This window comes from Aspergillus aculeatus (genome assembly GCF_001890905.1).
Source record: "Aspergillus aculeatus ATCC 16872 unplaced genomic scaffold ASPACscaffold_2, whole genome shotgun sequence".
Classification (NCBI taxonomy): Eukaryota; Fungi; Ascomycota; class Eurotiomycetes; order Eurotiales; family Aspergillaceae; genus Aspergillus; species Aspergillus aculeatus.
The window spans coordinates 2,409,421-2,431,524 of NW_017962977.1; the positions used below are offsets into that span (position 1 = coordinate 2,409,421).

At 52.1% G+C, this 22,104-nt stretch overlaps 7 protein-coding genes across 7 annotated transcripts; 4 read left to right on the forward strand and 3 right to left on the reverse strand.

Moving 5' to 3' along the window:
* Positions 1 to 217: 217 nt before the first annotated feature.
* Positions 218 to 1,777, forward strand: ASPACDRAFT_39710 (adaptin-binding domain-containing protein; the record flags this gene model as incomplete). The annotated part of the gene is made up of 3 exons (XM_020200636.1): positions 218 to 1,214; positions 1,315 to 1,644; positions 1,698 to 1,777. 3 exons carry the CDS (start codon positions 218 to 220, stop codon positions 1,775 to 1,777), a joined length of 1,407 nt encoding a protein of 468 aa, XP_020060433.1.
* A 177-nt stretch (positions 1,778 to 1,954) lies between these two features.
* ASPACDRAFT_1853007 (protein tyrosine phosphatase-like domain-containing protein) lies at positions 1,955 to 3,313 on the reverse strand. Its single transcript, XM_020197287.1, has 2 exons — positions 2,280 to 3,313; positions 1,955 to 2,184 (listed from the first exon to the last, which is right to left on the reverse strand). Exons 1-2 carry the CDS (start codon positions 2,923 to 2,925, stop codon positions 2,123 to 2,125), a joined length of 708 nt encoding a protein of 235 aa, XP_020060434.1. The 5' UTR covers positions 2,926 to 3,313; the 3' UTR covers positions 1,955 to 2,122.
* Positions 3,314 to 4,072: 759 nt separating this feature from the next.
* ASPACDRAFT_21489 (Zn(II)2Cys6 transcription factor domain-containing protein) lies at positions 4,073 to 6,531 on the reverse strand (the record flags this gene model as incomplete). The annotated part of the gene is made up of 4 exons (XM_020199035.1): positions 4,073 to 4,173; positions 4,228 to 4,426; positions 4,488 to 5,339; positions 5,401 to 6,531. The coding sequence occupies 4 exons, from the start codon at positions 6,529 to 6,531 to the stop codon at positions 4,073 to 4,075; spliced, it is 2,283 nt and encodes a 760-aa protein (XP_020060435.1).
* Positions 6,532 to 10,928: 4,397 nt separating this feature from the next.
* ASPACDRAFT_57433 (CAAX farnesyltransferase subunit beta RAM1) lies at positions 10,929 to 12,654 on the forward strand (the record flags this gene model as incomplete). The annotated part of the gene is made up of 6 exons (XM_020203239.1): positions 10,929 to 11,458; positions 11,609 to 11,764; positions 11,828 to 11,902; positions 11,973 to 12,100; positions 12,153 to 12,270; positions 12,327 to 12,654. The coding sequence occupies 6 exons, from the start codon at positions 10,929 to 10,931 to the stop codon at positions 12,652 to 12,654; spliced, it is 1,335 nt and encodes a 444-aa protein (XP_020060436.1).
* Positions 12,655 to 16,098: 3,444 nt separating this feature from the next.
* Positions 16,099 to 16,530, forward strand: ASPACDRAFT_57434 (uncharacterized protein; the record flags this gene model as incomplete). The annotated part of the gene is made up of 1 exon (XM_020203240.1): positions 16,099 to 16,530. One exon carries the CDS (start codon positions 16,099 to 16,101, stop codon positions 16,528 to 16,530), a length of 432 nt encoding a protein of 143 aa, XP_020060437.1.
* Positions 16,531 to 17,610: 1,080 nt separating this feature from the next.
* Positions 17,611 to 19,653, forward strand: ASPACDRAFT_75582 (uncharacterized protein). Its single transcript, XM_020204490.1, has 3 exons — positions 17,611 to 18,067; positions 18,163 to 18,240; positions 18,326 to 19,653. The coding sequence occupies exons 1-3, from the start codon at positions 17,650 to 17,652 to the stop codon at positions 19,318 to 19,320; spliced, it is 1,491 nt and encodes a 496-aa protein (XP_020060438.1). The 5' UTR covers positions 17,611 to 17,649; the 3' UTR covers positions 19,321 to 19,653.
* Positions 19,453 to 20,632, reverse strand: ASPACDRAFT_39716 (uncharacterized protein; the record flags this gene model as incomplete). The annotated part of the gene is made up of 3 exons (XM_020200637.1): positions 19,453 to 19,553; positions 19,785 to 20,199; positions 20,534 to 20,632. 3 exons carry the CDS (start codon positions 20,630 to 20,632, stop codon positions 19,453 to 19,455), a joined length of 615 nt encoding a protein of 204 aa, XP_020060439.1.
* Positions 20,633 to 22,104: the final 1,472 nt, after the last annotated feature.

Below are 22,104 nucleotides of genomic sequence, written 5' to 3' on the forward strand. Positions count from 1 at the left end.
CTGGTCCATGGAAATACAAAACGAAGTGCAGAGAGCGAATACGAAGGAAGGCAACTGAACTTTCGCGCTGTCGCCGTCTTTAATCTCCTCCGCCTGCCTCCCCGCATCCGTACCAGCAGCAACTTTAAGCATCGCCAACTTTTTCTCTCGGGGTCTCTCTTTCACATTTCTTCACAAAACTCACCAACCCAACGAGAACAACACCTTTAACCTCAAGATGAATTCCGACAACCCCTCTACCGTCACGAGAAACATCATCCGGAATCCGCGCCGGCTTCTCATCCTTTCTCCCAGCTCGCATTCCACGACCATCATCCCCCCTCTCCTCCACACTCTCACCGGCGTACCGGTCACCGAGCCACCATCCACGCCCACAACAACGACAACTACAACAGCTCTCTCCTCCACCACAACCCTCGTAGCCTCCTCCGCCGCTTCAACCGCCACCGTAACCTCATCAGCAGCCGCCCCGCCGACGACCACCAGTTTCGCCGGCTACACCACCCACCCGCCTCTCCCAATCCAGAACCGCTACTACACGGCCGACATCCCCATCTGGGTTGACGAGATCCCTCTGTCAACAACAACCTCATCGTCACCATCATTATCAACAACGACTACCCCGCTCCCTCCATCCCCTGCACAATGGAAGACCGAATTCTCCGGCCCCGACGCCCAAGTCGTCCGCGACGCCATCGGCGCATTGTTGATCTGCGTCCGCAATCCGGTGGACTATCGGCATCACCATCACCATGACCCTCCATCATTTCTGCCGGATCCAGCATCAACTCCGGGGACTACTACAATCCCCACCACCTCAGAGCCAGAAGCGGCAGAAGATCGGGCGGATGTACGCGGATTGAAGGAGTTCATCCACGCTATTGGGGAGGTGCGGGGTTTGATTGAGGAGGAGAGGGGGGGCTTGGGTGTTGGGGAGGTTCCCGGGTTGTTGGTTTTGGTGGATGCTTCATCATCATCTCCTGCTGGCGCTGGCGCTGCGAAGGGGAAGATGAGGGGTAATGGTGGTGGTGAGGTGAATGGACTCCATGGTGAGCTGGATGATCATCTTGATGCTGAGATCGATGAGCCGTTCTCCGTGGGGTGGTGGGAGGATCAATTGTGTGAAATGGGGTTGATGGGGTGGGAGGTTGTGCGGTGGTGCCCCACGGGGAGTGGGGAGGAGGATGAGGATGAGGGGAGGAATCGATATGGAGGTTTGTTGTTTTCCTTCCTTTCCCCTTTCGCCTACGGAGTACCCTGCGAGACTTGGGATTTTTCTACTCAGGACTGACCTTTTTTCCCCGTCTTGTTTAGAACTGCAAGGCATGCGTCGGGTTAAGGAGGTGTTGGAAACGCATGACTGGAGTGCAGCGGAGGAGGAGACCGAGGAGTTGGCGATGGGACTCGGTAATGACGGCGACGACAACGACGACCTGGAGAGACAGCTACTCGGGTTGGACGACGAGAACGACGGGGCGGCTGGGTTCAATTTCGAGGTGAATGAGTTGGAGCGCGAGATGGTCGGTCTGCGCATGGCGATCGAGCGCGGCAGCGACGATTATTTTGTCGAGGAGGATGAGGCGGACGAGGAGCTGCGAGTGGATGCGGTGGAGGCGCTGCTGCTGCGGATGCGAGCTATTAAAGGTACGTAATTGTTAATAACTTTCTGTGCCATTCCTGGCTAACCGGATAATCAGATATGAGCGACGGGTTACCCAAAACGGAACGGAAGCGATTCGCTGCCAAAGCGGTGCGCGATATCATGAAGGAATTATAGCACATACACCATACTCCGTATATATGATATGATCTGGCATCGGATGAGAGGATGTGGTCAAAGTTTCCTACTTATACAGTACTGTACATATGATATCTATTTCATGAAACCTTAACGTACACATCCCATAACAGTCAACGCCACACACACCGTAGGTACCGGTACTGTTGCACAACAGTACAGTACAGCGCAGCGTAGCTTTATTATCGTGATACTGCTTGATACATGCAGTGTCTCCTTCTCCGTACTCCGTCCTCCGTACGGAGTACTCTCCGGCGAATCTCGGTCACGTCGCTCGCTCGCCCCCAAATGGCCCCAACCCAGAGCACAGCACGGCTGAGCCCATCATTTCTTCTTCAACGCCTTGCGTCTCTGAGCAATCATATGCGTGTAGAGAATATACGAGCCTGTTTGTTCCCCCCAAGAGTAATCCATAATTAGCATCACCCATTCCTCTCCCCCTCTCTCCCCCCGGGAAGCCCAAAGGCAAGGAAAAACATACCAGGCACATAAACCCCCAAAACGACAACCAAAAACCACCAATACACGGGGCTCACCGCCGCCGCGGGCTTCAACGCCTGCACCACCATCACACACTCACTGCTAATGCCCAACGGATACAGCACGTAGAAGGTATTGTACCGCAGCCACGCCCACCACGCCGGCACCCCGAGCCCGGAGACCTGGCAGACGAAGAACCCATACCGGATGCACTCGGTAATGCCCCAGGCGCTGAGGCAGCCCAGGAACGCGTAGTCGCCGGTCTGCGCGCCCGCAACGGTGGCGGTGGCCCCGACAATCTCGCGCTGGAAGGGGTACATGATCCCCCACACCAGGAGGATGCGGCTGGCGACCTGCATCGCGGTGGTGGTGGCGGGCGCGCGCACGAGGCCCGCCAGGCTGTGGAGGATCTCGAGCAGGGCGAGGGATTGCGTGGCCTGGAGGAGCGGGTAGACTTTTTGAAAGATGAGGGGTAGTGGCGTGCCCGTCGCGAGGAGGGTGAGGCCCTGGAGCGTGCAGGTGGCCCACAGGGTGAAGTTGAGGGCGTTGTAGAGGATGAGGTAGGGTTTGGTGAGTGGGGATGAGGCAGAGGGTCGGGAGGCTGTGGCCGCCCTGGTTGGGGGCCTGGTGGTCGTGCTGGTTGACATCCTTTTTTGATTCCGTTCAGGATGGGTCTATTGGTGGCTGTGATGGTGTTCTGATGCTGATGAGATGGATGTTAGAAGGAGCTGTACGGAGAGGAAGCGGCTTTTGTTTGGAGTGAGGTGTGTAATTCGAACGGAATGAGGAACTAAGATTCAATTCCAGAGAAGTCAACGCTTCAGGTTGGGAATCGGACGGCCGGAGTAAGTAGATCGGTGGCCTCAGGGTGCTGACTGCTGACGTTGAACAGAGGGCTGACTGGAGGTCTGCGATGACACCCTTTTAGGCTCTACTGTAGACTGCCAGGAAGAAAGATTTACCAATAGATCTGTTGATCTGTTGGGAGCGTTGAGCCGAGGTCGAGTTAGGTAATCACCCTCCCCCGGATTTTCCAATCCAGACTGACGGAACCCTTGGATCTCAATCAGTCTGCAAAACAACCAGACAAGCGTAACGCTTGACGCAATGCAGATGCTACAAGCATGTTCTCTACATCCAACCCCGTACCGAATTCTCCTGGTAGCATGATCTCATGTAAAGTGCATTTCTTTTTTTTTAAACTGGTGACATGAATCAAAACTGAGCATGCTTGCACGTTTTCCCTTCAGGCAAGGATGGGTCTTTGCGAACCGCCTCCCAGCTGCTCTTCATATTCCGATCATAACCAAAAACTGAGAAAAATAAAAATAAAAATAAAAACAAATTCTTCCTATAACAGACACTCAAACATACTCGCTAATCAAGGACTCCAGATGCAACCCGCAGCGCGTAATGGGAGAACTAGCCTCCTGCATCAGTCGCAACGTAGCTGTATCCGTCATCCGCTGCTAAACAGTTCGTGACCGTACAATATCATGACATTCGTGATCCTCATCATCGCTATTGCAAAGATTGTGCGAGAAAGGTATACCACTGAGAAGGAAAGGGTGGGATAAAAGCAAGGGCAAATGCTTCAGGTTGTCTCCCCAGATGGGAAACACACAAACAACAAAGAAGGAAAAAGGCATCATGATGACAACGGCGGGAAAGTACGAACGAACAGTGCGATGCAATCGCTAATTGCTGTGCTGTGAGTTTCATAATCATCAATGCCGGCATATATCATCGTTTCGTATCGTGTCTTCCGTCATTTTCAGAGCCGTAACACGTCATCTAATTCGCACGAATCACAAGTCTTGAAACAAATTTGTTCGACAAACAATCGAAGTCGTTGCGGTTGAACTTGGTGCCGGACCGGCCACGAAGATAGCTCTCTGTTGTTGGACGTTAGTCAACCAGCCAGACGAATGAGCGCAAGAAGAACATACCAAACTGAGTCACGTGCTGGCGGACCTCAGTCATCGTCGTACACACATCAGGGTTCGAGTGCAGCAAGTGGTGGTGTTTCGTGGTCTCCCAGTCCGTAAAGGCGGGAAGCTTCTGTGAGATCGCCTGGAAGAGGCCAACAATGACGCCAACTGGGGTGGTCTCCATATCGTTGCAGAACTTCTCCACTGCAGCAGGTTCCTAAAGGGGGGGGGGGGGGTCAATTAATGGTTCCATCACATTCAAGTTCAAAACTACTCACTGGAGTACGGTAGTGGCAGTCAAATTGCATTTCCTCCCAGACCGCGAGAAGGATTGAGGCCAGGATGAAGATGGTGGGCCAGTTCTTCAACTTGTCGCCGCTGTAGACGCTAGAGTAGAGGCTTGATAGCTCCTCCAACACATCCTTCTGCAACTCGCGCCACATGTTTGCCATAGCACACTTGATTTGGAAATTGATCATAACTGGGGCCATCGTCTTGCCCTTAAACCTAGATGTTGATGAATCGATCTTTCCAGGCATGCATTGCTCCTCACCTAGACCTTCAACCATAGTCACGTGGAGCGTTAGGTTGTAGGCAATGATGAGTTTCAAGGCCTTGCGAATGACCGGCAGCTTGGTGCGGTAATAGTAGCGGAAAGCGGTCTTCAGCATCTGTGTCAAGAAAGGCGTGCCCTCGAAGTAGTCGTCGACAAACTTCTCAAAGGTACCGTTACCATCGATGTGGCGATCGAGATATTCGGAAAGCATAGCGTGGGAGATACCCTCCATTCCAGCAGACAATTTGGCAGTTTCAACCTCGAACTGAGTAGGCTCTCGGTGCATGCTCTCGACCCAGTCAACGCTAAAGCATTGCTCGTCGCGCACATACACCTCACGAGCGTTGATCGGGAGAATCTGACCATAACCGTGAGTGATGAAGAGGGTTGTCTCGTGTTCTGAGAAACCCTTGATGTTCCCCACCGAGAATCCAAGGGAGATGTGGCGCTCATAGTCTGCTTTCCAGTCCTTCATGAAGTACCCAATCTCCTTGATGTCAATGCGGGTGCAGGGAACCTGCCACAGGCGAGCATGAGACGGTTGACAACCGGCGCAAGGTTCACCTTTGTCACACTGGTAGTAAACAAGTCAGCAAGCACAAATCATCACCGTTGAGTTTGCGTTGAGCCCTTACAGTCTTCTTGAGGAACTTGCAACGCAGGCAAGCTCTCAGCTTCCGTATTTCGCTGGCCTGCTTCCGCTGGTCGGGCTTGAGCGGACCCTTGCGCTTGCCGATTCGCTTCTCGGTGGTCTCCGGCTTTCCATTCTGCGTTTGCTTCCGGACCTTGGTCTCGGCGGTCTTCGCAGCAATCGGGCTCTTGCGAGAAGGCTTTCTGCTCGGGGGTGAAGCAGAAGATGACTGCGAGGCGGCCGATCGCGGAGAGGTCGGCTTCTTCGAAGGCACCGGAACGGGTCGTACAATGTTCACAGGGCTGACTGCCGTGGGCGAGACTGAACCGTGCGAAGTGTGGTCGTAGGACACACGCCGGGTCAGGCTGTTGTTGAAAGCCGCATCGAAGTTGGTGTCAGAGCCAGGAGAGTTGATCGGATTGGTGATCTCAACAAAACTGCCGTAAGACGTTGAGTAGGAAGATTCCGACAAGCTTCTGTCGTGTAGCGTCTGCGTAGGATTGATGAAGAATTGATCTGGATAGGTGAACTCGTGAGGGCGCCGGGTCTCGATGGTATTCCAACCGTTGTCGCTGCTTGAACTAGTCAGAGACCGGACCTCTAGATAGGTGTCGGTCGGTGAGCTGCTCTCAAGCAGATTGTGCGGCGCCGCATATGTCATATCCGGAAGACCATGGGGGGCCGTGAAGCCCATGAGGTCGGCCTGGAAGTCTTGATAGGGAAATGGCACCATCTCCACTGGTGCGGACAGCGACAAGTAGGGCCCATCCAACAGGCTCGTGCTCATATGGTCATGGGTTGGGGGCATCAGATCCACGGGTGAAGAGTGGAGGGGCATGCCATAGCTGGCGGTAGCGTACTGAGGGGCGGACGACGCTTCCTCTTGAGTGTACTGAAGGTGGGGTTGCAAGTGCTGCCCGTGGAATTGCCAGTCGACGATCAAGTTAGGGTCTTGGACTACCGACTGATCATAGGCGTGACCGCTGGTTTGTAAGGGCGAGATATCTCGCGATCCATCGGGTCTCTGGGAGGGCTGGTGATCCACTGCCACGGGCCATTGCGTCGCCTGGAGATAGTTCCTAGAGTCGTAGTCTAGGCCAATGAAGCCGTCACTGGATAAATCGACGTTGGACATCGTGACAGATGAGACTATTTACCAAGGTAGAGAGGGAATAAAGGAAAGGAGGGCATCAAACAGATTTCGTTAAGAGGGAGACTTTTATCCCAAGAAGCAAAGGAAAGAAAGAGTAAGGAAAACCGGAACAAGCAAGAGGATAAGGGAAAGGAAACGTGAAGAAGAGGAGAACGAGGTGACAGGAGACCGAGCGATAGACGGAGGGGGGAAGAGGGGATGAATGGATGAATGGATGAATGGAGAAAGCAAGACACACAGATAGTAGTTAAGATAGAGACACAAGAGGAGAAACACACACACACACGCACACACACACGCGCACACACAGAGGAAGACACACACAAACCGTTGTGGGTGGTACAAAAAACAAATAAGAAAGAGAAGAAAGAAAAGGAAGTGGATGATGGGATGGAACAGCAACAGCAGCAGCAGCACCAAGCAAGCAGCAGCCGGGCGAGATGAGCCTGAGGAAGAGAAAAGCCCAGAATCAGAATCCGGGGGATGCAAAAGACAATCAAATGAGCCAGAGTAAAAGAAGGCGAAGGCGGGCGGGCGGATAGCATGAGGCCATGGCTTTTGAGAAAGAAATTAGAGATTTACTGATAGTAGTCTAGTCAATTTTACCAGGCTACTCAGAAGGGACTAAACAGGTGGGGATGGGATGGAAAGCCGTGGTGGTGATTGAAAGGGAAAAGCAGTGGGAAGTGGAACTAAGCAGCACTAAACAGCAAGTGAAGCACACACACAGACACACGTCCCCAGCAAAAGAGAGGGGACTCAAAGCAGCGGTGAAGCGGGAGTTGCGAAGAGTTGCGAGAAGTTGCATCGGCCGGAGAATACGCTAGGGAGTCCTGGGAAGGAGGCTTCCTCCCCAACCCGGTTTAGTCGGAGTAATTACCACGTCCCTTTACTGCTTGCTTCGACAAATCCATTACTTTTTTTTAAAAAAGATTTTTTGTCTTTACATTTCTTTTTCGTACTCGCCTTTTTATCATTTCCCTTTTTTTCTCCCTCTTTCCTTTTAGAATCACTTCTGTAGAATGGAAAATGTCAGAAGATGATGACGATGTTTGACACCACGTCCCATCTCCCGTCGTCTCAATTGGCGTGCTCATTGCTCACGCCGGCTACGATGACCCTGAAGGGCCTAGTCCACCCCTACCCACTCTCTATACTTACATACTTTCTCGTTACTTACATACATTAGTCGGCTTTTCGAGACAGACTGCGTACGGAGTAGACCCTCTCCCGATCAACAAAAGCAAGAAAGAAAAATTCAGTTTGATCCGGTTCGGCATCACCGTAGATTCGCTCGATTGACGAGTCTCATGATTATGCTTCCTAATCGCCTCTGGGCAAGCAAGCGAAACCTTAGACGATTTTGCAGAAGCATTACCGGTAGGCCTGGAAAAGAACAAGACGCTAGTCTGATTCATGGGTGAAAGGGCAGTACTAGTCGAACACAGACATGCACCGGCTGCATTTGTATCTCGTTGGCGCACCACTTCCGACGAAAATCACAGTTACTTGATTTGCCCACCTGACAATTGGTTGCGTTCACGGTCGCACTAACAGGTAAAGAAAGGGCTTAATATCCAAATATCTAGGTACGGTACAGTACCCAGCACCAATACTACTACTACTACTACTACCACTACCAATATCACCTTTATCTTCAAATGGAAGTTCATCAACAATGATGGATGGAAGACCAGGACTCTGGAGGCTCAAAACTAATGACCACGGTACGAGACGGAATTTTCCGTTGGCGAGACACGGGAGCAACATTCGGGACAGGAAGATCAGTGGAAACCGGCCAGATCGGTTGGGAGGGGCCCTCTATTGACTAAGGCCACACGATTATTGGCATGATGGGGCAGCAGCTCCGATCTTGCTCGGTTGGTCGTGGCAATAGTACTCAGATGGGCCGTTGTTCGGAATTGGCCCCGCAGCCACTTACCAAGTCCTACAGGAAGGTTGTCACTCACTTGATACTAGAAGACAGGGCACAGGCGCAGTCCGCGCCGCTGTTCAAACTCAGCCACCTCGCCGGGTGTATGTGTGTGCTGTATGTATGTACTGTACTATGTATTTTCCATCGATGATCCTATAGCAGGTGGTATCATGGAAAGGACATAAAAAGCTACGTGAAATTTATACTAGGCCCTGCAGCGCAACACAATCTATGACTGGAATCAACTACCTACTGAAAAACACTGGCTACTGCCTGAATGGGCATATCAATACAGAGTACTCAGCACTTTCCCAGGACCTGGTCATAGTACATTAGTCCTCACCTAGTCCCGGAGCTAAGTAGATCATAGCCATCATCCAATAATACCCAGCGGTCCTGGTCAATCAATGGTGCACACATGTTGGCTCCGTTGCCAACAAAGTGGCTGACTGTACATGAGCTCCAATCACCGCGACCATCTGATAGCATTTCTGTCCTCATTTAGCGGCTAGGGATTTCGAGAGCACGGAACAGAAGAAGAGGTCTTCTCTGCATCGGTCCCCTGGTGAGGATAGCGAAAGATCATGATGAAGCCCGTAATAATGATGATGATAATAATAATAATGATGATAATAATAATAATAGTAATAATAGTAATATTAATATTAATAATAATGATAATGACTATGGCAGTCACAATCTCCTCCTTCCGTCTCCCCATCAAGCCAAATCGGAAGCTTCAACATATGATATTGTGCACAACCGTTAGGCATATGCGATCTCGCGCTGCGTTGGTACGATCTGGCTACTGGTACTGTAATGTACATCTCTGTGCTGTCAGGATGTTGCTCGACGCTTCACGCTGGGTACGTATTTCTCCATTGCTTTCTGGCTGCCTTCGACCCATTCTAGCACAAGAAATCAAGGAAGAGAATTCCATAGCCGCCAACACATGTAATAGCTCATTTCGGCGTCGATTCGAAGCGCCAGAATGACCTATCCAAAGTTGATTCTCAACAAAAAACTTGTAACACCAGGGCAGGGCACTGTCAACGCCAGCAGCATTCACGGGACCGTGTGCGCAAAAGTCAAAACGGTCTTGGCCGAAGCCCTGGGACTAGTCATGTATGTCTATTTCACTAAACTCGACCTACAGAGTCTCTCCCTACAGCAGGTGGTACCGAGCCAGGCGTAAGGAAACGCTCTGCATATAGGCGGGTATGAAGGAAAGACAAGGCCCGTGGGCTCCACTCCCTAGGGGGGGGAGGACGCTCGACAAATCGATATGCCAGCTATGAAACAATCAGTCCCATTGAATTTTTGACTCGCAGTTTTGCCACGCCAGCCCGGCTTCACGCAAGAACATCTCCAAAGCGGTGTCTCTTTCGGCAGCCAGCGAATTTTCTAGCGATGCGCCGCCGATTGACGGCGATGGGCGCTTCAAAAAGGCAACCCATTCGGTTTTATTATTAGCACATCCACACAACCTTAGCTCGGACTTGGTGCTGTTGGGCTAGATCCAGAAGAAGGATGACGATGGATTCCCTAGTCAGATGGTCAGTGCTTGAGGGCCTTGGGGAGTTAGTCGTAGTTAGTAGTTATCGGCAGAAGTCGAGACAGCAGCGATCGATTAACTTTAAATCCTATCCGAGTCAAACCCCAAGCAGACGACCGAATCGAATGCTCTTGATCTGTTGGTTCCAGTATACCTGCCAGCCAGATGACTTTCAAGCACTTTCAAGCATGAGAGACGGGCCCAATCGCGGGTGCAACTGTGAGCCTCCATCAGATTGGTTGAGATATGATAGATGGTTTCCGTATTGTACTCGAGTAATTATTTGCCGGCAGGGGATCAATTCGAAGTACCCCGTACTGTGCGAACTTAGTAGTATGAGTAGCTACATGTAGGATTAAGAATCAGGCCGGAATGCTCGCTAGCCTCTCTCGGTCAATCGAAACGAAGATCCATTCCACAACCGCGATGAAAAGATAGGGGTGAGCGGAACGTGTCAATTGAGTCAGCGGCTCGGTGGTCTCGACAGTGATATTACGCTATCTCTTCCAAGCCCTGAGCTCGATGAAATGGAAAAGAACCGATCTGAGTAGTTTACGCACAAGGAGAAGCAAGAAGAAACGAATCCAACAAAGAAGATGTAAAGAGCAAGATGGGCTGAACTGCGCACTTGGCTTGTTTCCGCAACTCGACCAAACTGGGGCCTGAGGGGTCAATCGCCAGCCATGGCAACCCCACCGCCACCACCTGACCAGAAAAGAACAATGGTTTTCCTGAATGGCGATAACAGAGCTCATCCATTGGCAAGGGAAAAGGACAATTCAAAAGCTATCAGGAGCTGGATCAATTACCCATTTACTTGAGACAAAGAATTAGAACATTAGAAAAGCTCATATAAGTCCCCAACCGGCCTGGTCAAGCTAGCTTCCCATGCCGATCGTGATCGCGGCTTCAGGGAGACAGCGGCGCAAAGTTCGTTTTACTACCGCCAACCAAGCACCGAAGCCAGGAAACACGCAAAACCACCCCATCCGGCCTAAGGTATCAACAAGTGGTCGTTTGTCTGCTGCGTCTACAACGACATATACTGACCACCAGTCATTGCCGAGACCCAACGACGAAATGTGCGAACCACAAGTGCAACCCGGTGTGCCAGTTCTCTTCACCACGCCGCCTCTGCTCCTAGATGCTTTGGTGACGGAAACTTCCGAGGTCCAAGCGGAGACGGTCAACAAATGTTTACCTTTCTTGAAAGGCATTCACAGCACCCAGAATGGCCCTTTCAACCGGTTTGGCGTGCCCGCCCTCACGAGGGACGAGCATGTAGCCTATTTGTTCGACTCCCTAGAGGACTACCCAGAGGGGTTCGTTGCCATGGATGCCAGTCGGCCCTGGCTGGTCTACTGGGCCCTGGCAGCTTTGAGCCTTCTAGGTGAGGATATCAGTAGAGTCCGCGAACGGTGAGTAGAATGCCTGTGCCCCCTTAACTCCAGTCTTGTTTTGGGCCCGTGTGCTTTGTTGCAGATGCCGGATGGATCTTGGCCGAGTCCGAGGCAGATCCGGTGCCCAATAGATCGAGCGCCTACTTAGACTCATCGTTCTTGCTTTAGTGTTGTCAAATCATTCATACCCATGCAAAACCCGACGGGGGGCTTTGGAGGTGGCCATGGCCAATTGTCCCACTGCGCTTCGAGCTATGCTGCTGTACTTTCCCTTGCGATGATCGGAGGCGAAGAGGCATACAGCCTAATCGATAGGGAGAAGATGTGCGTTGTCGAGCTCATACCCCCCTACTTGGCCACTGGTGTCTGCTGCTGACCTCGACTCAGGTGGAGATGGCTTGGGAGACTGAAGCAGCCCGATGGGGGCTTTAGAGTCTGCGAAGGTGGGGAAGAAGATGTGCGGTAAAAAGCCCCTCACGACCTAGATCACTTCTTTTGCGTACATGCCATGCCGTACTGACTGCCAGTTCAGCGGCGCTTACTGCGCGATGGTCATCATATCACTACTAGATTTGCCACTTATTCTACCCCCGGAAGCCGAAGCCAGACAACATGGTCTGGAGACGTTCGATAGTGGCCTCTCCGCATATCTTTCTCGATGTCAGTGCTTTCTCCCCTGAGCTGACTGCGCTAGGCTGATCCCGAACTCTAGGTCAAACATTCGAAGGTGGGATTTCCGGAAGTCCCGGGTCGGAGGCACATGGCGCCTATGCATTCTGTGCTTTGGCCTGTCTGTGCATCCTGGGCCAACCTGAAGTGACCGTGGCGAGGTGAGTAGCGTTTGCTTTTCGCTCCTCTTCACTCTGAGTGCCGCTAATGGTGACAGGTGCATGGATGTCCCTCTTCTCTTGTCCTGGCTCTCTGCTCGACAGTATGCCCCTGAAGGCGGCTTTTCGGGGAGAACCAATAAGCTGGTTGACGGATGCTACAGCCACTGGGTTGGATCTTGCTGGCCACTGATCCAATCAGCGCTCGACGGAGCTCAACCGGCTGCAGGGCCCAAACAGAGCTCTGTGGGCAACCTCTACAGTCGGGAAGGCTTGACCCGATATATCCTTGGGTGTTGTCAGGCCAAGTTCGGGGGTCTTCGTGATAAGCCCGGAAAGTATGATTTGCCTCCGGAAAGTGTTGTCAATGGCGCCTCTGCTGACTGAGAGACGTGAAGACATGTAGATTCGTATCATACCTGCTATACCCTTGCGGGTCTAAGCACTACACAGCATTACCACTATCATACAACTCGCAGTGTCTCCAGCAAGGAGGACTTCGCGTCAGCTTTCTCATGGCAATTCACTTCTCCAGTCACTTCTGACGGCGATTCAGCTGATGTGAATGTGTTTGACGAGAACGACAAGGTTGCAGCTCTTCATCCACTTTACGTGATTCCTCATGCGGCTGCGGAAGGAATGCGCCTGTGGTGTGAAAGGCAACCAGTAAATGTGAATTAGCCAGCCTGGGACTTGGGAACATTTCTGGTTAATCAAGTGAGGAGATGGGAGCGAGTGACTGTCAGATAGTTAGAGTAAATCTCACTTGTACAGTACAGTACAGCTGCCTTATACATGCACGTAAGAATCAGCTTAAGATTAAGGGATCTGTGTGACCGCTGAGGTAGCTGGGGGCCGGAATGTGAGCAGAAGGACGTGCCCTTGAGCAGCCAGGCGGGCTGACAGACGAAAATGAAATGGCAGTGAGGATTGATTGAGGGTCGCACGAACTGTTTTGGTCACTTTGACAAGGACTCGACTTCAGTTCTCTGTACCACCTGAGCTGCCCTGCAGCACTGCTTTTCTCTATGTGCAGACGGTCCATCTAGCTCATTCTAGCTTTTCTAGGCGTTTTTCTGGGCGTTTTCCAAGACCAGCCCCTCGTCTACCCCTCCATCACTCACCATCCTCCGTTGATGAGAGCCTCCTTCCTCTTTCCACTTCCCCTGGCTAATCTATAGTTTGAGCGCCAACAGGAAGAGAAAAGAAGACAAAGACAACTCCCAGGAGCTTAGGCTCCAAAGACAGCCAGCAGATACCCCTCGAAGATGCAACACAAACGGAGCAAAGCATTCTTTACTCGCAGAGCGCAGAATTGCAACGCCCGGGGCAGCCAGCGGGCGACTCACACCATGCACAGACAAACCTGCTGCAGCCCGCCTATCCGTCATATCAAAAGGAGGGGGAAATATGGGGGGGCGCTCAAGAAGGAGGGGGGGGGCGGGCAAAAAGGTCAGTAAGAATCAATTTCTCCGGGGTGGCGCTGAATAAGAAGGAATCTGCTCATGTTACTCTGCAAGGTTGACCTCCCTCTCTTTGCCCCTCGTGTCAAAGTGGCATGGATTCCTTCTCCCCTCCCCCGGCGCACGAAGCGTCATTGCCAACTCATCAGTGCATCCGCAATGCCTACCTGTCAGTCAACGGCTCCAATGGAGGAGAAAGCAGGCTGGACCAATCCGATGCTGCTCTCCTGTGTGGCCAATCTACGGAGTAGATCCTATCCGGAATCTAGTCACGCAGCGTTGATACATCGAAAGTGGTGTGCTCCTTGACTCCCTTCGATGATGATGATGTTGTTGTTGTTATTGTTGTTGTTGTTGTCGTTCATTCCCACTCCCGGACCGCGGGGTTCAGTCGTATCTGCTATCAGGTTTACTCTGGATTGGCTCCGGGAGAGCGGTCAACCTACACTAAGCGAGCTACAGAATTCGGATCGTTTCCCGAGTCGTTAGGAATCGTGATCGTCTACTAGTATTGACCCGGGCGAAGAAGGGGAGGGGAGCCCAAAAAAGGGCCCGCCATTCAGTCCAATCACGGGCTCCAGTGTTGTTTCCTCCATCCCCCTCTTTCCTCCTCTCCATGTACAATGGAATCACGGCTTCCTTCTGGGCATTCTATTGCCAGGATTCATCTGCGCGACATGAACCCCTTGTTCTGAAGCATCATTCTGCATTAGCTGGATTTCACCGCACCTCCTTTCTCGTGGGTTCTTTCTCTCCGTCCTTCCATTACCTTCGTTATTATTTACTCGACCGGGCCACAATTGTGGATTCACAAGGCGGGGTTCAAGGGGCCATCGCTTTCACCCGGTTTCAAAGATGTGAATATGGTATGGGGACGAACCTTGCTCTATAACCCAGGAAAAAACCGTGACTCTAAACACAAAGGAGGAGAGGACAAGAGCCGCGCTTACTACAGCAGTGGACCACTCTAAGGTATGCCCAGAGAAACCAGTGCATGTTCTGCAGCAGAATAGATGAAGGCCGAGACGACCGGTTTGCTCGGGCGTTCAGAATTCTGAACAACATCTCCATCGTAGCCGCCTAGATTGGCGGCGAATTACACGGTGGCCGATGGGCCAGGACGTCCTGGATCTTTTCATTTTGGTCCACTGGTGAAAAGTCATGCCAGCACATCAGCGCTTGCCATATTCTGTTCTCCGAGCAGAACGGCAACGCAACGGACAAAGCTAGTGTGAGGTCTAGGACAATTCTCAAAGGCATGGCATTCGTCTGCTGCTTTTCCCCTCGGTCAACTGGTGGAGAATGGTCCAATTGAACCAGTTGCGAGCCACTTCCTTTGTTCTAATTCTATTCACCTTCCCGGGTTTTAGTAATTCTGGACAAAATCTTGCCTTTTTCTAAGAAGCTTTTTCCCCCCCCTTTTTGCCTCCTTTCTATCCATTGTGGCCGTTCCTCGACGACTTTTTCTGGTCTCTCTATCTGAGAAAAACTATGAAATAAATAATAATGATTAAAAGCTTTGAGGGCTGCTCCAGATGCCCCACCTCTTTCTTTGTGCGAATACCTGGGCGGTCATGAAAGATATCCCCCTCGACTCGCTTTTCTTCTCCCCCCTCTTGCTTTCCCCCAGTGTAGGGCACGCTGTGTTTGCCTCGTTCCTGGCCGCTAGTTTTATTTTCACTTGCGACTTTCGTCCGTTGGTTTGAATTGGTCCCTTCATTCTTTTCGCTGGGCTTTTCTTGACCCAATCTTCTCACACCTGGTGACGGGCCTCGCTGCTGGCTATTGTAAGATATAGCAAGTCACATTGGCTGTTCGATGAAGACTGTGGTCATTGGGCACCAACCGACACCGTTTACATAGGGTCATCTCGATGCCATCTGTGTGACCGCCAGGATCTTGTGCAGTATCAATCGATCTGGGGCAGCGAATACTGAACCAATACTGGCCTGGACCATACGACCTATTGGACCTGGACAGGTTTCCGCGATGTACTATATTCTCTATCTTGCAAGTATGTAGATACTCTGTTTGCAATTCGTCGAACAAGGTCTCGTTCGGTCCCTTTGTGCCTTCTATGATTGGATCCGAAGGGTCACCGCTTCGGATGACCCTCGCTGTGCTTCCTATGGATGGTTGTCGTGATGGTGGTCGTTGTTGCCTCCCCTGGTGCACTGCTGCTATGCACGCCATGAAGCACAAAGGTTCCAGCAGACCATGGCTAGTGAGGGCTTGGTTTCAACTTCGCGCAGTTTTGATTTGCTCTCTCTCCTGGAAGTCCGAGGGGGTGGCAGGGTACCTTTTTTTTTTCTTTCTCCGTTTTCCTTTATGCTCATCGGTTTCTCACACCGTTCAACGTCCAATAACCATGTGTACAGGTCTCTGCCGACGGCGCCGCTGGCCAGAACCTCTCTACGAATCATACAGCGGCGCTACCGGGTATACGTGCATTGTCCGAGTCAACAACCGCGAGTACCAGACGGACGCCGTCTATGAATCGGACACCCTGGCTCGGGAAAATGCAGCGATGCGGGCCTACCTGATTTGCCGCAACTTCTCCGTCAACGACGGCATGTACCCTGCCGGGCACGACCACGGCGGTGTCATCCAGGGCATTCCGGTCGCCATTGGCACCGGACGCAAAGTCCGGTACGGGGTGGACGACACGGACACTTCGACTAGTGGCGAGAGCCGAAGTAGTGGCGGCAGCAGCAGCCCGGAGAGCTATGGAGGGGACCGGATCGATTGCGACCGGCAATCAGCGATGGGTCCGCCTCGAGCGTTGGCGTTTAGTCGGTAGGTTGCTTTCTGAAGGGAGGGAGGGGGATTGATGGAATAACGCGCACGCCGGGGGGGGGAGGAGAAAGGTCTATAGGCGCACACTGGCCGTGCCGATACCCAAATAAAAGCTTGTTCTTGCCTTGGCTTTTACAAGACTTGAGCCAGGGAAACGGGGGCACAAGATGAGATGGAATATCGGCTTGGCTTTTGATGACGATGACTTTATGATTTTATGACACGAACCCGGATATCCGATAGATCGAAGCGTCTCTTTTTTTGGTTTTGGTTTGGGTCTTGTTACCCCCATCTGATGAATGTGATGAATGCTCATTGTGGAAGAATGGATTGGATGGAACTTGTCCGCGGGTGGGATCACACAGGAACACCCCGGATGAGATGAATGTATGTATGTTTTGGAGGATTGCATTGCGGTGGCTAGCGGTGTCTTTTCTGGGAGGTGGCGGTGTGCATTGTCGGACTGTCGGACTGTTGTGTTGGACTGCGACCGAATGTGATGTCTCACGAATTGCTTATGCGCTCAATTGCTATAGTTAGGTGTGCAGGAGTGCAGGTATGTATGTATAGTACATACGGTGGTGATTTGTCTCCTCTTCTTCCGAAGCCCAGTGTCTTTTTGGCTGAGTGTGATACGAAACCACGGTCAGATTCGATGTACAGTGATTACCGACATAACAACTCACAAACTTAGCCTTTCACCGGTTGTTTATCGGAGAAGGAAGCCTTGTGGCCTGAGGTATGCAGCATCACTGCCACAGCCGCTGACACATCATGACGTAGGCAGTGAAGTGGTGTCTCCAGTTGTCGTCCCAGGCAGGAAGGCGCAACTGACGATCCACGTAATGGCCGAAGAGTGACAGCATTGCCATTGCCATGACCATGACCATTACCAGCACAACTCCAGCCATAACATAAGTGATGATATCAACTCCTCATCCACATCCCGGTCGAAGGACGACCCCCTTCTTCTCACCATTGCTTGTGAAAAGCTTGACTTTGTGTGAATTCCAGGATCTCCCCCCTCCTCTCTCCAAAACACTCCCACTCCTCTCCCATTGTTCTCCCCGATAACTTATATGCCTCTTGTCAATTGCCGCCCGTAAAAAGCCCTCGCCGCAACATGCGGTCTATACTAGGTCGGATTCCGCCCATTCCCTCTCGTCAACGACTACAACAATGGGGGAGTAGTAGTCGCCTCGAGTCCGGCTTCCCTGCTGCACCGTCATTAGTACTTTCTATGGTACAAGCGGGCCCAGGGCGGCGGCGGCGACAGTTCCAGACCGGAGCAGCGCCGCCGGCGCACTACGACTACAACACGAGCACGAGCACGAGCACGAGGAATGTTGCATTGAGTGCTCCGACGGCGGGCCAAACCCGGTGGTTCAGCAGCATCAATGCGCGTCTGCAGTCCAAAGGTCCGCGGCAAGAATTGGAGCGGTTAGAGATCAAGGATGCGAAGCCGGAGGAGGACGAGGAAGGGGTCTGTTCGTCCAAGGCCCAGAAGGGGGAAGACAAACTTGGGCAGGCCATGACAAAGGGTTAGTAATTGCCTTTGAAACCTCTTCTACCTTTACCTTGTGTCTTCTGTGTCACGCTTTGGGGTATTCACGCGAACTAAATCAATCGCACCCAGGAAAACTGTTGACTACGCCGTCACGATTGTTTAAGCTGCTTCTTCCGTTGTCGACCAAATACCACCGTGATCATAAGGGTGAGTCCCAGAAAATCTCCTTCTGCCTTCGCTGCGCATGAAAAGAAAGGCGCCATGCTGACTGACTTCTGTGTGTGTGCAAAAGACATCGAACCCATCGCTTTTCTCATCCACCCTCAGCAACCACTTTCGCACCTGGAACGCCTCATTCAAGCCGAGATCCCGCTCATCAAGACGAAGGACGGACAAGCCCGAGCCCCGTCCGTCTCCTTCATCGCGCTCCAACTCGAGGACAACCCGATCCGGCCGCGGAAGGCGCTCTACGAGGGGACCGAGGCCGAAGTGCGCAAGCTGGAGGAACTCGGACAGGTTAAAGAGGAGAAGAAGCCCTCGGACGACGACACGTACACGTACCTGCGACGCAGCGAGCCCGGCGGCGGCGAGAAGTCCATGGAGCATCGCTTTGTGCGGTGGTCGCAATCCACCGAGGTGGGCGATTTCATCCGCGACGCCGCGCGCGCGCGGGAGTTCATCGTCTCGGTCGAAAGCGCGCCGGCGGGCCAGCACCAGATCCACGTGGCGGTGCCCTCGTTCAACGAGCGCACGCACTTCCTGCGCATGCGGCTGCGGAAGATTTCCGACCGGATCAAGAACATCGCGGACATCAAGCATGAATGTGACGCCTTGGCGCACCGCGGGGCGCAGCGCGTGGCCATGGGCGGGTTCGGCGTGCTGGCGTTCTGGTGGTGCCTCGTGTACAAACTCACCTTCGAGACCGACCTGGGCTGGGATACGATGGAGCCCGTCACCTACCTGGTCAGTTTGTCAACGCTGATGGGTGGCTATCTGTGGTTCCTCTATCACAACCGGGAAATCTCGTACCGGTCGGCCCTCGACTTCACCATCAATGCGCGCCAGAAGAAGCTCTACGAGAGGAAAGGGGTGGATTTGCGGCTGTGGGAATCGCTCATCGACGAGGGCAATTCGCTCCGCAAGGAAATCAAGTCCATTGCTGCCGAGTACGACGAGGACTGGGACGAGCTGAAAGATGAGCGTGACCAGCGCGTGACGGAAGCTTTGAAACAGGAGCGCGCGCAGAAGAACGGCTCTCGACAGAATGACAATGATGCAGACGATTAATTGATTGTCGGGGTTGGGAGGTTCGAAAAAGTCTATTCTAGGCTAAACCGCCCTCGTCCTTTCGAACCTGATCGATCATCTCTTCCATCTTCATTGCTCACTCCGCATAACTTTCGCTAATTGACCACACCTTCACCCGTTCCGCACCGGATCATAATATTCCTTCTTGCCCGAGACACCGCTGTTCGTCTGACTCTGCGGTTGTGGTTGTCTCTGTGGCGACTTTGAGCGACCTAGATATTCTGTTAATATTCGTTTGTTTGGTTTGGTTTTCCAATTGTGTACAGGATAAAATGTATATAGTTTTGACTCCGCACATAGACATGTATGTATGTATACTTCCAACCTTCTCCTGGGCTTTGAGTTTCTTGTTCGTCCCCCTCTTTTCTTCAAGGGTCAAATACCGGGAACACAACCAGAGGGCATAAGAAAGAAGAGACTCCCCCCCAAAAAAGCAAACTTACCCCTTTCCTCTCCGCGCCTGCGATTGCGATTATTCCGCACATCCCGGGACCGAAACACGCTGTACAGCAACCACCCCGCCACCCAGTTGGGTCCGTACTCGCCGCCGCCGTCGCCGCCGCCGGTTGTGTCTCCTCCTGCTGCTCCCGCTGCTCCTCCTCCTGGGCCTGTGGCAGCCGCACCCCCGGTGGTGGTATTGGTCGGAGAGGCGGCGGAGGTGACGACCGCCCCGCGAGCGAACAGCGGGCGGGTCAATGGACCCGCGTTCCGGGCGATCTCGAGGATCCCCCACCGTTGTCGCTCGGGGCGGATGTGGTGCCAGAAGTACGGGGGTTTGGTGGAGGGGTCGGCGGCGACGCTGTCCAGGAGGTTGGAGCGGTCTTCGTTGAGGTGGTTGTAGGTTAGGATTGCTTCGTCCTGATTTTGGGGGTGGTGAATATTAGTTTTGGGTGCTGGGATTGGGATGGGGGGTTCTCTGTTGATGGCCGGGGGGGGGGGGTTGATATCGGGTTAGGTAGGGGAGGAGATGGGGATTGCGGGTGTGTAGAGTAGAGATAGATGGCTGGATGGATGAATTGTGTATAACCCTTTCGGTAGAAGAGGTGTGGGTCTATATGTGTGTGTTCCAAGAAAGTGTGTGTGCGAGGCCTGTCGTATGAAATTTGAGGCAATCAGGGTAGAAGGTCCAGGGAGACAGACATGCTTCAACGGGAGTATACACAATCGATCATTCAGCAGAGAAGTTACTCACCCTCATTGCACGATAATACTGCTCATGCTGCGGATCATGCGAGTTCAAGCCTAGGGCTTGCATAAACTCTTCCTTGGAGGCTCGAGGGCCCACAGCCATGTTTCTTGCTTCGTGCGAACAGGTTGGGCGAGCAACAGAGAAAGAAACTAATAGTCAAAGATTGTGTCTGGCTCTTGCTCTTTGCAAATTTGATGAATTATTGGGCAGAGTTGCTGGATTGAGTCGAGTGCCAGTGCAAGTTCTTGAACGGGAAGGAGAAGGAAGTGACAACAATGAAAACAAGAGCAGATCTAGAGGCGAAGAACCTGGGTCGTGGATTGCCTGCAGACTGAATGAGAATAGAAGAAAAGAACAATGAAGATTGGATGCGTAGTTGGTTGTTCGAGGGGCCAAAGGTTAGTGATACCTAGATATATAGACATTTCGATCGATCCATGATCACACCCCCATCGCACCCTCCTGGTCTCCTGGTTTGTATTCTCAGTCTCGGGGAGAACAACGGGTGAAAACACAGGAAAGCATGGCGAACGCCTGGTGAACAGGGATTTCTTGTCTAATGAAGTTTGGGCCAAGTTGAGTACAAGAATAGTGGATGGGGGAGGAGGAGGGTTGTAGAGAATCAAACAGATGGCCCTTGTCATGGCAAACCAATTTTTAGGGGGTGGGTGTTTTCTCCGAATGGGAATTTGAACAATGGAATAAAACGCAATGGATCTGAGAACTGGGAGACTGAGATGGATGGTAATTCAGTGAATTAGTTGTACGACGAGATTGAATGGCTCTGAACGAGGATTGTCAGTTACGGTTCGCTATGAAAGTCACGACGGATAGACTCGGGGCGGATTGCCACGATCGTTCCCAAAGGGAAGGATTTATCGGATGTAGGATCTGCCCTTTGTTTTGTGTATCAACTGGTCCATTACCTATGATCTAACTCGCACTTAGCAAGATAGATAGGATGCATAGGTTGACGAGATATAGGTGGAGGAATGGATCATTGAATGAATAGATCCCCCATGGATCTGCTGCAGCTGCACCGTTTCTCGTCCTCAGTCGAAGATAGAATTCGAGCACCACAACCCCTCTTCCCCATCTCGACCCGAACAATAAAACACCAGAGAGTGAGAGGGCCGTTTGTTTCCCAGCAATCCCGGGTCGGAATCATCCGTCATCCGTCCCACTCTATAGACAAGGGGAAATGGTGGGGAGTGTATGTAACTATCCGATCGTCAGGAGATATGTCTGGAGACAAGGGGCGACTTTGCATTGGATCAATTGACTAAACTACCGAAATTGATTGTCAGGCCATTTCTTGACGACTTTCAAGGACAAGGGAGGGAGGCCACGGCAATGTGATGATATGATGTTGGGGCAGAAGTATGGGACGCACATAAATCCAGTGATTACTGTACCTCGAGAGCGAGTCACGCGATCCGTACCAAGACCATACTTGCATGCTCGACCGACCTGATGAAGTTGCTAGGTTCAGGTTTGGCATGTAACATGCCCCTCTTGTCTTGATGTGCATGGAGACGAAACACACGTTCAGAAGGATCTGGGATTCCACTGAT